We start from the raw sequence: 13,325 nt of genomic DNA, 5'->3' as shown, positions 1-13,325 counted from the left end.
TCACCCCCAAGAGTAGGAGAGACTGGACCTCTCGTGTTAAGAAATCTTCATGAGAAGGGTCCCTGAAGAGGCATGGGAAAAGGGTGGTGGTAGGGGGAAATAGTATGGAAGTGGACAGAATATCCTACATCCCACCTCCAAGGTCCGTTTATCTGAGGTAAGCTGTTCCCAGACAGGGAGAAAGTGGGCTGGTTGGTTTTCAAAGAAAGGTGGATGCAATTGTGCAGCACAGGATCCAGGAAAGTAGGCTGCTTAAGGCCCTCAACCAAGATGTCAAAACTGTTTCTTAGAGGGAGGTGCAGATGATGATAAAGTAGAGGGGGAGGTGGATCTCCTCCTCTGAAAGACAGAATATCTGAGAAGAGTCTGTTTCAGATAGCACTGGAATGGTCAAGAGCCTGGGACATTTGGGACCTACTAAACCATCTTTTTGTTGAAAGGACAAAAATTCCAAGAGACAGTAAGGTCATCCTTGAGTCCAATTGACACTCAGAGATAAGGGCCTGAAATTGTTCCCTCTGGTCCAGTGGCAGATGTTCAGTACAATAGGTGAACCTAGAATACGTGTTAAAATCATATTTCGTTAACAGGCCTTGCTAGCTTACCACCCAAAACTGGAGAGCAGCTCTTTCCACCCAGGATGTCTAAATGTTTGGACTTCCTTCTTATCATAAAGAAAGGTCTGGAGTGCGTTTGTTGATTTCTTTCATTAGCTCATCCACCACTAGGGAATTGGGAGTGGGGTGTGAAAATAAATGTTCCATTCTCTTTGATGGAATATAGCCCTTTTTATCTGCCTGCTTACAGGTGGGCTGGATTGTGGCAGGTGTTTGCCAGACTGTGAGAGTAGGCAATAACAGAGTCTCATTGGTTAGGAGGGGATTTCCCCTGAGGGGTGATATTTATAATGGCTATGAATGAGTGCTGAGACTTCTGAACCTCTTCTAGCAGGATCTGGAGGGATTCTGCAGGCAATTCATGGGGTCTTGGATGGGCCAAAAGTCCATCAGCAAAAGAGGGCGGTAGGGGCATTACTGCCTTATTGGAGATGACGACGTGTTTTTTGATGGCTGTAAGTTTCCCTCCATTTGTGGTTCCTCAGAAATCTGAGTCGATATCAGGGTCTGGAGAAGGGGGTCAGTGCCAAAATGGTGAGCATGGTATCAGAGCGACTTGTGGAAGAAATTCTCTGACCTCAGAGCTCTGGTTCAGGGAAACGTAGGAACTGGAGTGCAAGTAGGAGGCTGTTTGCATCTTGGGGCCAAGAGGGGTCTGTCAGTATGGACACAGAGGGCTCCCTGTGCTGTCTACTGGAAGACTTCTCCACCTGCTGCTTCTTGTGCAGTACTAGTGACTCCGTACCAGAATCAGACAGAGCCTCAGATGTATCCCTTGAGTGGACCTGAGGTCTCCTTAGAGCAGCCTCCTTCAGCAACATTTCAGAAGTGCTGTGCTGAGTCTTCATTTATTCACTCTAATTTAAGGTTTTTCGTACCAGTAATACATTCTAACATTTTTAGAAGGTCTCTTTCTATAAGTCTACAATACATAACTAAACTATTGTTGTATGTAAAGTAAATAAGGTTTTAAAAGCATTTAAGAAGCTTCATTTAAAATTAAATTAAAATGCAGAGCCCCCCGGACCAGTGGCCAGGACTCGGGCACCCATGCCATAGGTTGCCTACCCTTGTGTCATAAACAGATGGTTAAGGGTTAATGTCTCTTACCTGTAAAGGGTTAAGAAGCTCAGTAAACCTGGCTGACATCTGACCAGAGGACCAATAGGGAGACAAGATACTTTCGAATCTTGGTGGAGGGAAGCCTTTGTTTGTGCTTTGTGTTTTGTTCGTTGTTCGCTCTCGGGACTGAGAGGGACAAGACATACACCCAGGCTCTCCAAATCTTTCTGAATCAGTCTTTCATGTTTCAAAAGAGTAACTAATAGCCAGGCAAAGCGGATTAGTCTTATGTTTGTTTTCTTAACTTGTAAATGTGTCTTTTTTGCTGGAGGGATTTTACCTCTGTTTGCTAATAACTTTGAATCTCAGGCTGGGGGCGGGGGGGGGGATCCCTCTAGTCTATGTGAATCTGAGTACCCTGTAAAGCATTTTCCATCCTGATTTTACAGAGATAATTTTTACCTTCTCTTTCTTTATTAAAGCTTTCTTTTAAGAACATGATTGATTTTCCTTTTGTTTTTAGAATCCAAGGGATTGAGTCTAAACTCACCAGGGATTGGTGGGGGGAAAAGGAGGGGGATGGTTAAATTCTCCTTGTTTTAAGACCCAAGGGGTTTGGGTCTTGGGTTCCCAAGGGAAGGTTTTGGGGGAATAGAAGTGTGCCAGACACAGACTTCTGGCTGGTGGCAGCGTACCAGATTTAAGCTAGTAATTAAGCTTAAAAGTGTTCAGGCAGGTCCCCACTTTTTGTACCCTAAAGTTCAATGTGGGGGGAAAAACCTTGACACCCTGCCTCAGAGTGAGATTTATGGGGTGATCTTCCTTGTTTCCCTGGCAGGGGAAAGAGGTTTCTTCTTCTCCTTAATGTCCTAGCTTCTGAAAATGCAGCTGGAGCTGCAACAGCCGGTGGAGCAACCCAGCAAGGTGATGCCAACATATAAGGTGGGAAATGGACTTCCTCCCGCCCCCGGAACTAGTGAACATTCCATTACAAGGAGCTTCAGTCTCTCCTTTCGAGACCTGCCTTAAATCCCATACAGACCTTACACTGTGACAGGATATGGATGTCTCCATGGCAGCAAAGGCAGCTCGAATGTCCATTGCTATGCGGATAAAAACCTGTGCCAATTCTGGCAGGGCTTAAATCCCATGGTCTGTGGCACAATCCTGGAGTGTAATGGTCCAAAAACGGGGGACCGAAAAAAAAGGGGAAAGGGCAACCAACTCACCTTCTAAATACAAATATATTAAGACTAAAAGAGAAATAAAATATTTAAACAAAATAAAGGAAAACTAAGAGAAAAAAACATGAAAATGATTGAGACAGAAGATGAGAATCAGTGGGCATGCAATCGCTCTGTCTCAAGGCAAAGGCAGTCGAGAAGCAACTGAGCGGTGGTGGGCCCACACTTCCTTACATGTCCTCATCTGAAGGTATGAGGTGCTGCCCTGCACAGGCATGGGCCTGTGCACACTGCTTAGCTTCTCTATCGAGCGCGTCCAGACACATCTGCATCCTCTGGTGGAGCACCCATAGGGACAAATAGTCAAAGACAAAAGGAACATTATTCCAAGTGGAGATGTATTTTAAATAATACTGGGCTCAAGATAGAGTTCAAAGCCTCCTCATGAATAATTCCCAAAGCGTGCAGCCCTTCCAATGAGGTGCATTCCCATTTTGGATAGTTCCTATTCCTATCAGAGGAGTTATGCATTGGTTAGAGACACAGAGGCCAGGATTCTCCTGTGTGAGGGTTGCTCTGGGCCCATTAGTGAAAACATTCCTGAAGCTGGGATCTGCCAGTGGAGTAGAACTGATGTAACAACTCCTATGCTACCCCCCACAGTTAACGTAGAGGCCATGTGTGGCCAAGACTTCTTTGCACCTCATCAATCCCCAGTTGCTCTTAAAGACTCCTTGGGGTCCCTAGGCTGCTCTATGTAAAGCCAAGAGATCAGCTCAGTGTGCACCTGGCGCAGGATTAGGACATGCAACGCTAAGAGCCACAGTTGAATCCATTCTGCTGTGGGCTGCTCCATAGCAGCTGGGGATCTGGGCTTAGACCTCTAGAGACACAGTATAAACATGCTCATAGCCTCAGACTTTAAGGCCAGAAAGGACCATAATGATCATCTAGTTTGACCTCTTGCACATTTCAGGCCACAGAATCTCACCCACCCACTCCTGTGATAGACCCCTAACCTCTGGCTGAGTCACTGAAGTCCTCAGTCACGGTTTAAAGACTTCAAGTTACAAAGAATCCACCATTTACACTAGTTTAAACCTGCAAATAACCCATGCCCTATGCTGCAGAGGAAGGCAAAAAAACCCAAAACAACCCCAGGCTCTCTGCCAATCTGATCTGCAGGAAAATTCCTTTCTGACCCAAAATATGGCAATCAGTTAGACTCTGAGCATGAGGTCAAGACCGACCAGCCAGACACCTAGAAAGAATTCTCCGTAGTAACTGAGAGCCCTCCCCCTCTAGTGTCCCATCTCCAGCCATTGAAGATATTTGCTAATGTCAATCACTTGCACACCCATGCCACAAAAATGGAAGATTTCCAGAATTATTCTTGTGCCCACACTCTAGCACAAAACAGTTATTCACATGCAAGTTAATGGCTAATCAAAGGAACTTGGAAAGGATTTATTCACTGAAAGTCAGTTTGTGAGACCCTTTCTTCCATGGTGAGCAGATTTAATTGAAAAGAGATTTATATAAGAAATTCTAATTCCTCTATATTTTTGAATTCACTCTCACATTTAATGCAGCACATAAGATTTGAAACTACAGGTCTGATGAGACAAGTCTTGCTAGGATAGCAGCCACCCAGAAGAAGACACTCTGCAGATAACTGCAGAAGACTAAGAAGCAACACTCAGCACCACTACTGGGTTTGGTGGGGAGCAGTATTTCCCAAATCAAAGGAGGGATATTGCTCGACCACTACCACACACATTATTCCAAGAGGGTACAATGCAAACCCATAAAGTCAGGCTTGCATCTTGCTTTTAAGCAACATCTCAGATAAAATCCAAAAGGTGAGACCATCCACTTAGTAATATTCACAGTTGCTTTAGCAACTGGTGCTGGAAAAACCATAAGAAGCAAATGCAAAGCCATTCAAGGGGCCTTGGTTGGCAAATGAGTTGCTAGGGTGATCTTTGCAATATGAAAGCAAGAAAGATGTATATGTGTGTATGTATGTTTGATTAATAATATAATTGAAATAACTGTAATGGAAAAACAAACTCTAATTTTGCATGTGAATGCTGTGAGCCCAGGTGACACTGGTATGTTATTGTGATAGCTTCTTTCAAACATAACAAGCCCTGGTGATCACTATTCAAAGCTTTCTCCTGTCCCTGAGAGAGTTGCTTGCTGACTTTCTGTGTGCACAATGTTCGGCATTAGATTTTTATTTAAATCAGGATTCTCAGATAAAAAAAGGGCAAAGATATCCATTTTTATCTCTGATTATCCAAGCACACATCAAAGGGTATGTCTACACTACGGGATTACTCCGATTTTACATAAACCAGTTTTGTAAAACAGATTGTATGAAGTCGAGTGCACGCAGCCACACAAAGCACATTAATTCGGCGGTGTCTGTCCACGTACCGAGGCTAGTGTCAATTTCCGGAGCATTGCACTGTGGGTAGCTATCCTGTAGCTAGCCCATAGTTCCCGCAGTTTCCCCCGCCCATTGGAATTCTGGGTTGAGATCCCAATGCAAAAACAGTGTCGTGGGTGATTCTGGGTAAATGTTGTCACTCACTCCTTCTTCCGTGAAAGCAATGGCAGACAATCATTTTGTGCCCTTTTTCCCTGGATTGCCCTGGAAGATGCCATAGCATGGCAACCATGGAGCCCGTTTTGCCTTTTGTATACCCTGAAACACTTGGGAAAATATTTTTGACCCTTCAGGCTTTGAGAGCTCAGCCAAGAATGCAAATGCTTTTCGGAGACTGCGGGGACTGTGGGATAGCTGGAGTCTTCATTACCCCCTCCCTCCCTCCATGAGCTTCCATTTGATTCTTTGGCTTTCCGTTACGCTTGTCACATAGTACTGTGCTGTGGCCTCTGTCTATCTCAGCCTGGAGATTTTTTCAAATGCTTTGTCATTTCATCTTCTGTAACGGAGCTCTGATAGAACAGATTTGTCTCCCCATACAGCGATCAGATCCAGTATCTCCCGTACAGTCTGCTGGAGGCTCTTTTTGGATTATGGACTTGCATCGCCACCCTGTGCTGATCAGAGCTTCCCACGCTGGGGCAAACAGGAAATGAAATTCAAAACTTTGCGGGGCTTTTCCTGTCCTACCTGGCCAGTGCATCCAGTTCAGATTTGTTTTCCAGAGGCGGTCACAAATGGTGCACTGTGGGCTAACCGCCTGGAGGTCAATACTGTCGATTTTGCAAGCCACACTAACCCTAATCTGACATGGCAATACCTATTTCAGCGCTACTCCTCTTGTCGGGGAGGAGTACAGAAATCAGTTTAAAGAGCCTTTTATATCGATGTAAAGGGCCTCGTTGTGTGGACGGATGCAGGGTTAAATTGGTTTAATGCTGCTAAATTCGGTTTAAACGCGTAGTGTAGACCAGGTCAAAGTCTCTCCAATGCAGTAACTCTCAAGGGCTTTTGATAGCAAAAGGATGTTTGCCTGGTCACAATCTGAAATATCCGGTCTGAGGCCTGATAAGGCATCAGAAGGAAAAGAGACGGATGCAGGGAGGGGGAGAGGAAGATGAGTGATAGCTAGTGTGTTTTAATGACTCATGTAAGTCAGGGATGAGATATTAATTATTTCTTCAGAAGTTAAGGACTGCTCAGGATTCCAGCCAAGCAGACATCCGAAGAGGAAATATCCTGTACACTAGGCCTGGTCATCACTGCATATTTGATATAGCGACACATTGTGTGGGCTGGATATCTCCATTTCTGTCATAGCAGAAATATGTGTGAAATGAAAGAGCATGTGTCTCTTTCCTCCTAAACACAGAGGGTCAGACAGAGGGGTTATGGGAGTCCAGATTCAGTGGTAGCCAACCCAGCACATTTTACAGGTACTTCCTTCTTGAATGTTCAATTCTGATTCATTTCTAGACATTCTAGAGTTGTTTAGCCAGGCTGGGTGTACCCCATGCTAGCTAGCTAGGAAGTTTCCTGATATTTTATCCTGGAAATCTTCACTCACATGCAGCTCAGTCCTGCTTTGATTATGTTCCATCTGGGGTGTCTAAGGAACAAGCCAGACAAATTATTTCCCTTCTTGTGGTTCTATCTCATAGACCAAATGCTTTCTGGGCCCCCATCTTTTGCCCTAGCCATGATGGCACTACACCATTATAAATACTCATCAACTACTGGTCACACCTCATGCACTTTTGTTCTCTTAATTGCTTGTTAGCTCCCAGCACTGCTGTCCATGACAGAAAAGTGAAGCTATGAACAAGCCATGAAATCACAGAGCTCCACGCAAACAGGGTTTATTCCCACCCTCTCTCCCAGGAAGTGGAAAGCACAGCCAAAATGATAATGGCCAGGTCTGCGAGGCCACTTGTGACAGCAGTGAGACAGACAATGGGGTGTTAGCAAAGGCACAGGGTAAGCGAATGGCAAGCAACACTCCCAGGCTCATTGGACACAGGGGAATATTAATACCCATTGAAATCACATTCGTTTAAACACTGTGCTTTCCCTACATGGTGACAGCTAAAGCGACCCAACCCAGGACTGACCTCAGCAGCTTTTCTATGGTTATCATCATTCTCTAGCATGCGGACGTCCACTCCAAGGCAGCGAAGGTGGCGCCCAAGTCCCTGCAGCATGTTATCACAGACCACGCTGAACTCCTTCGGGGAGATGGAAGGCGGGGGGCTCAAGGCCTCCATGCCTATCACTTTGGCTTGCTACAGAAAAAAAGACATACAGGAATGACTGAAGTTTGTTTATTTTATTTCTGCTGCCTGGAGAGTCCCCTGAGATACCCTCCCGTCTTTGGGAAGCTGTATTAATGTAGCAGGTAACCTATTCAGAATAATTGGGGCGACAATCCCAAATCAGCCTCCAATGCTCAGCTTTGCGTCTAATATTTTTAAAATTAATAGGCTGGGCTGCTTGAAGACATATTTACAGTTTGTAGGTGGTTACTATACCTAGAACAGGGAATCGCTGCAGGATCCGTTATTATATGCAGTATTGCTGCAGTAGAACAACTAGGAAATGAAATAGGCAGCAGGTTTAAGTATTTCTTCACACAACGCACAGTCAACCTGTGGGACTCATTGCCAGGGGATGCTGTGAAGACCAAGACTATAACAGGGTTGAAAAAAGAACTAAATAAGTCCATAGAGGATAGGTCTATCAATGGCTATTAGCCAGGATGGGCAGGGATGCAAAACCATGCTCTGAAATCTCCCAGGCCTCTGTTTGCGAGAAGATGGGAATGGGCAACAGGGGATAGATCTCTTGATTACCTGTTCTGTTAATTCCCCCTAAAGCATCTGGCATTGGCCATCATCAGAAGACAGGATACTGGTCTGACCCAGTATGGTCATTCTTATGTTTTTATCTCAAATACCAGTGGGTGGTCGCTGTGGATAAATGCTAACTTTTCAACAATGACACAGTATGAAGATCTTTACACTATTAAATCTATGTTACTGCCTTTTCTCAAAAGAGACTTGAAGCTCTCTGGGGCAGGGCCTCTCCCACTTCGTAGGGCCCGGATCTCAGTGGGTCCCTGAACACTACTGTAATAAACATCAACAACAGTCACTTGACTAATTAATTGGATTGTAGAGGTGACAATGATGGATCCTGAGTTCACAAGTCAGTCCAAGCCTGTAAAACTTATTGTAGCAACCTTTGCAGCAATAACCCGAATATGTTTCATTTACAATATTCCCATTAGTTTAGGATGTCTAGAAAATTCTGCTGAAAAACCTTGTATGCAAATAGGAAGGTGCTAACATCAATGGCAACTTGCTATTGTCATAAACAGATAGCTAAGGGTTAATGTTTCTTTCACCTATAAAGGGTTAACAAAGGGAACCAAACACCTGACCAGAGGACCAATCAGGAAACCGGATTTTTAAAAGCTCAGGGAGGGAATGTTTGGGTCTGGGTCTTTTGTCTGTCTCTCGGCTATGAGAGGGATCTTTCTATCTTCAAGCGTTAATTCTTCAGTTACCAAGTTGTGAGTACAAAGGTAGAAAAAAGTAGGCTGTTTATTGTTTTTTTGTATTACATGGGTTGTAGTGCTGGGATGTTTTAAACTGGATATCTTTTTGAATTAAGGCTGTTTATTCATTTTCTTCTTAAGCATTGAACCCTGTATATAGTTATCTTGATAACAGAGCATTTTTATGTTTTTTCTTTCTTTTTATATAAAGCTTTTCTTTTTAAAACCTGTTTTGGATTCTTTTCTAAGTGAGGCTCTGGGATAGGGAATCCCTGTGCAGGATATAGGTCTCTCTCAGGGAAAGGACTAGGAGGGGGAAAAAGGAGGCGGGAAGGTAAATCTGCCTTCTCTGTTTTGTAATTCAAGGATAGTTAAGTACAGTAATCTTCCAGGATACCCACAGAGGGAAGCTGGGAGGAAGTAAAGAGAAGACAAGGGGAGGGGGGTTTTTCCCTTTTTGGTAAGAACCAGGGCTTCTGGAGTCTTGGGGTCCCCCGATGGAGGTTTTGGGAACAAGTGAGCCAAACACTGGAAATTTTTGGCTGGTGGCAGAGCTATCAGATCCAAGCTGGTAATTAAGCTTGGAGGTTTCATGCAAGCACCCACATTTTGGACTCTAAGGTTCAGAATTCGGAATTATGCTTATGATAGCTATGTTGTTTGTATTTTTAAATGACATTTTTCAGCGGAGGAAATACATGCATTGACCTATGTAGGGAACTTTGAGTACTGGCACTATTGGGGTTAAACACATTTCCCCAGTAAAACAGGGAAGTGAGAAGGATTTTTGCTACCCCAGGACTAGAGAAAGGCCTGCAGACAGGCTAAGAGCCTGCTTGAGAGGTGAGGCCCATGTATAGTTTGAAGAAATTGGGAGCAATATACAGCTCTTTGAAGATGTTTACAAACCTGCTCAGAAGGTGATGGCATTTCTTGTTGAATCAGCTGCTTCTTTGCCCTGGATTTTGTGGTAGGTTTACCCACCAGGCTCTCAGTGAGATCTGAACACAGGCCAAAGCCTGATGGATCCTCACACAGTTTCTTATACACCTCCAGCAAGCAGTACGCATCAGAAGCTACAAAACAGAATATGCCCATTAGTTTGGCTTTGACCAAAACAGAAAGAGAGGCTTTTGTGATGAAAAGAAGAGGGTCTTCAACTATATAAATGCTACTACATCCAATTGCCCTTGGTAGCTGCAGGTATCTAGCACTGTATCTTATGGCCTTGTACAGATTCAGTAAATATAATAATCAAATAGGCTTTGACCCAGAATCCCATTTCATCAATCCAGAACTAGCACAAATGTGGTATCTTTCCCCTCACAGAATTCAAAGACACGAAGCCACACTCAGCCTTGACACAAAGAAACTGCAACTACCACTGCTTGAGACGTTCAATTTTAACTTGAGGATTTAGCCATACAGCCCCCATTCATGTCAATCTCCTAGTCAGTTATGCAAATCTCAAACCTGATTGAGAGTTGCCCCTGCTTGTAGAAGGGCTGAATTTAACACTGGGCTGGTACTCTTTTTTAATCACTCAGTGGAGTTCCGCTGTCTCACTGTGACTATCTCTGGATTTATACCTACAGTTCACATTGACCTGCCTGGACAAAGGCCCCTGTAGTACAGCTCCGAACGCCATCCATGCCCATCTTGAATTCAGTGCATCCTTGTGACATACGGGACATAACAGTGGTTTCCCAGAAAAGCTGTGTGCAGTAAAATGAGGCAGAAGAAAGTGGACTTTTTTTCCTTTTCAACTATTCAGAGGAATTCCCACTGAGATTATGTTTCATCAGAATAATTTGACTGGTAAAGAAATTCTTTTATCAGAGAAATAATGATTCATTGAACAGTTTACACTCCAGTCATTAAAACTAGGTCCGTAAAAGGACAAACAAAACATGTGCTGGCTTCTTTGAACAGGAACTAATCTGCAAAGCCATTTTCCCCTCTCCTGGTTAACATCTACACATCTAATGAAATGCAGGCCCATGACAGAGTTGTCCGTAGCACCTTGCTCTACAGTTACATGCTAACCACACCTGCATAGAGGATTTGTTCCTCCCGCAGCGGCCGTTTCTCCCAGTTGGAGAGCTGCTCAGTTTTATCAAGAGGTTTCCCCAGGACATGCTGCACCAGCAGACTGAGCCCTCTTTCAGGCTGCCTGAACCCTCTGTCTCCACAGGTCTTCTCCTGTGACAGTACATCAACTTGAAGGCTGCTCTTCCTCCAGCATTTCTGTAACTGAAAGGGGAGAGAAAGATGCAAAACACACAGATTTCAAAACAGAGCCTGAAATATCACACGTTGCAGTGGGGTGGAAAGTACAATCAAGGTACGTGAACAGGGAGCAACCCTAACGTAATCACCTTTCACTTCAGTTAAGGTACATACAGCCCAGTCATCTCAGACAAGGGCTGGCATGGCAAACTGGATACCCAAACAGATACTGGATATTTGCTTGACAAACACACTTGTTAGAAATGAACTTGGTTTCAAAGCATGGAAGGGAAACAACAGCCTAGTTTGACTGCATCATACCTGGAGCGCTTTTCAAAATTTTTTATCTGAAACTTTTTATTAAAGCAAACTTACAATTGGGCAATTGATCTTGGATTATCAGCAGATAAGTCTGCTCAATGGTCTGTGAGGGGATGTTGGATGGGATGGGATCTGAGTTACTGCAGAGAATTCTTTCCTGGGTGCTGGCTGGTGAGTCTTGCCCACATGCTCAGGGTTTAGCTGATCGCCATATTTGGGGTCGGGAAGGAATTTTCCTCCAGGGCGGATTGGCAGGGGCCCTGGAGGTTTTTCGCCTTCCTCTGCAGCGTGGGGCATGGGTCACTTGCTGGTGGATTCTCTGCAGCTTGAGGTCTTCAAACCACAATTTTGAGGACTTCAATAACTCAGTCATGGGTTAGGGGTTGTTATAAAAGTGGATGGGTAGGGTTCTGTGGCCTGCTTTGTGCAGGAGGTCAGACTAGATGATCATATTGGTCCCTTCTGACCTACGAGTCTATGAGCCTATGTCAACAAACTACATTGTACATTACCTATTACTTAGTCAGGATCAAGTTCATATTCAAAGAACCTGGCTAAAGATTCTGGCTTGCTGACTGTGGAGTCGTCCTCCTCTGCGTATGCTAAAAAGGGTGACCAAATTTCCTAAGATGTTAAGAAGTTGGGTCAGGATGTGTCTCTTCTCATGCATTTGCAAAGCACCTAGAGCAGAGAGTCTCTGAGCCAACTGAGGCCACTGGGCACTAACGCAATACAAATAATAACCACAGAACCCCAGCGTCTTCCTCTCCATTTTGTTTTCTGAGCTAATGTGTTAAACAGAAAAGGTTCCCCCGGATTAGAGCAAACAATGACGATTCTGAAATGTCCCCACTTGGTCTGGATAGAACTAAGCTTGTGACTACTTGTGGACACTAGAGTTTCCTCAGCACTTCCTGAGTTGGGATGACAACCCCAGGAGTTTGGCTAAATCCCAAGCTACCTCCTTAAATGTCCCCTGCAGTTTCAAACAAATGCAATTTTTCATTTTCTTACTAAAATTACTGCATGCTGCTACACAGCTACTGAGTTCTAATCCAGAGTCAGCTGCATTTCAGTATCAGATGAATGCAAATCCTGTACTGCACTGAGTCCTATGGTCATGCTCCATGCTCTTTATAAGGAGCTGTCTATTAAATCCATAACAACTCTATGGACACTACCAAATGCTAGAATAATAAAACTTTTATAAGTTAAAGATCATTCAACAAGAATTTGCTCATAGCAAGTATGAGTGTGATGACTGTGTTCAAAAAGCCCCTCTTGGTGAATGGACCTCTGACTCCATTTTAGTTCCTTTTATAAAGGTAAAGTGGAGAGCTATTAAAATGCCCAGCCATGTCTTTTTAGCTAATCAAAACTAAATGCTTGTGTCTCTCTCTAAAGAATCACAATACCCTAGGAACTAACGATGGAAAAGACCTATTAGGTCATCTAGCCATGTCCCTGCCAATATAGGATGCAGAAAGACAATGCTGTGAAATAATGAGAGTTATCTTCCAGAACAGTCAAGAGAAGGACTTTTCCAAATCTTCAGGTTCCCATTCTTACTTGTTTATGTACTGCAAGCAGGTCCACTATGCCTTGCACCTGCTTATCCATTTCTTTAAAAGCAGAGCACGTAGCAGCTAGGCTGTGCAGGTCTCCGGACATCCCATAACCTGCAGAGACAAAGCCTCAAATCACACAGATAGAAAAATGTGTTTTGGGTTCTGGTGCATGGAAGGCTAACCTGAGAGCTCTGGGTTCTGGTTTCAGGTGGGCTAACCCAGAAAGATATCTGTTCTGGTCCTGGGCAGGCTAACCCAGAGAGCTATGAATTCTGGTATTGAGTGGGCTAACCCAGAAAGCTACGGGCTCTGGTACTGGATGGGCTAACTTGG

At 44.2% G+C, this 13,325-nt stretch overlaps 1 protein-coding gene across 8 annotated transcripts in view; it reads right to left on the bottom strand.

Moving 5' to 3' along the window:
• EXD3 (exonuclease 3'-5' domain containing 3) overlaps positions 1-13,325 on the bottom strand; it is a 606,819-nt gene that overhangs the window by 331,774 nt on the left and 261,720 nt on the right. For all 8 annotated transcript variants that reach the window (XM_075060507.1, XM_075060514.1, XM_032803104.2 and 5 more), the window contains 4 exons: positions 12,994-13,103; positions 10,926-11,127; positions 9,784-9,950; positions 7,430-7,600 (listed from right to left, as the gene is read on the bottom strand). In XM_075060507.1, the coding sequence (XP_074916608.1) occupies positions 7,430-7,600; positions 9,784-9,950; positions 10,926-11,127; positions 12,994-13,103 (650 nt within the window). The remainder of the gene's footprint in view (positions 1-7,429; positions 7,601-9,783; positions 9,951-10,925; positions 11,128-12,993; positions 13,104-13,325) is intronic.

This window comes from Chelonoidis abingdonii, chromosome 24, assembly GCF_003597395.2.
Source record: "Chelonoidis abingdonii isolate Lonesome George chromosome 24, CheloAbing_2.0, whole genome shotgun sequence".
NCBI classification, from domain to species: Eukaryota; Metazoa; Chordata; order Testudines; family Testudinidae; genus Chelonoidis; species Chelonoidis abingdonii.
The sequence above is the reverse complement of the archived record's forward strand: the minus strand, read 5'-3'. Positions and strand labels throughout refer to the sequence as shown.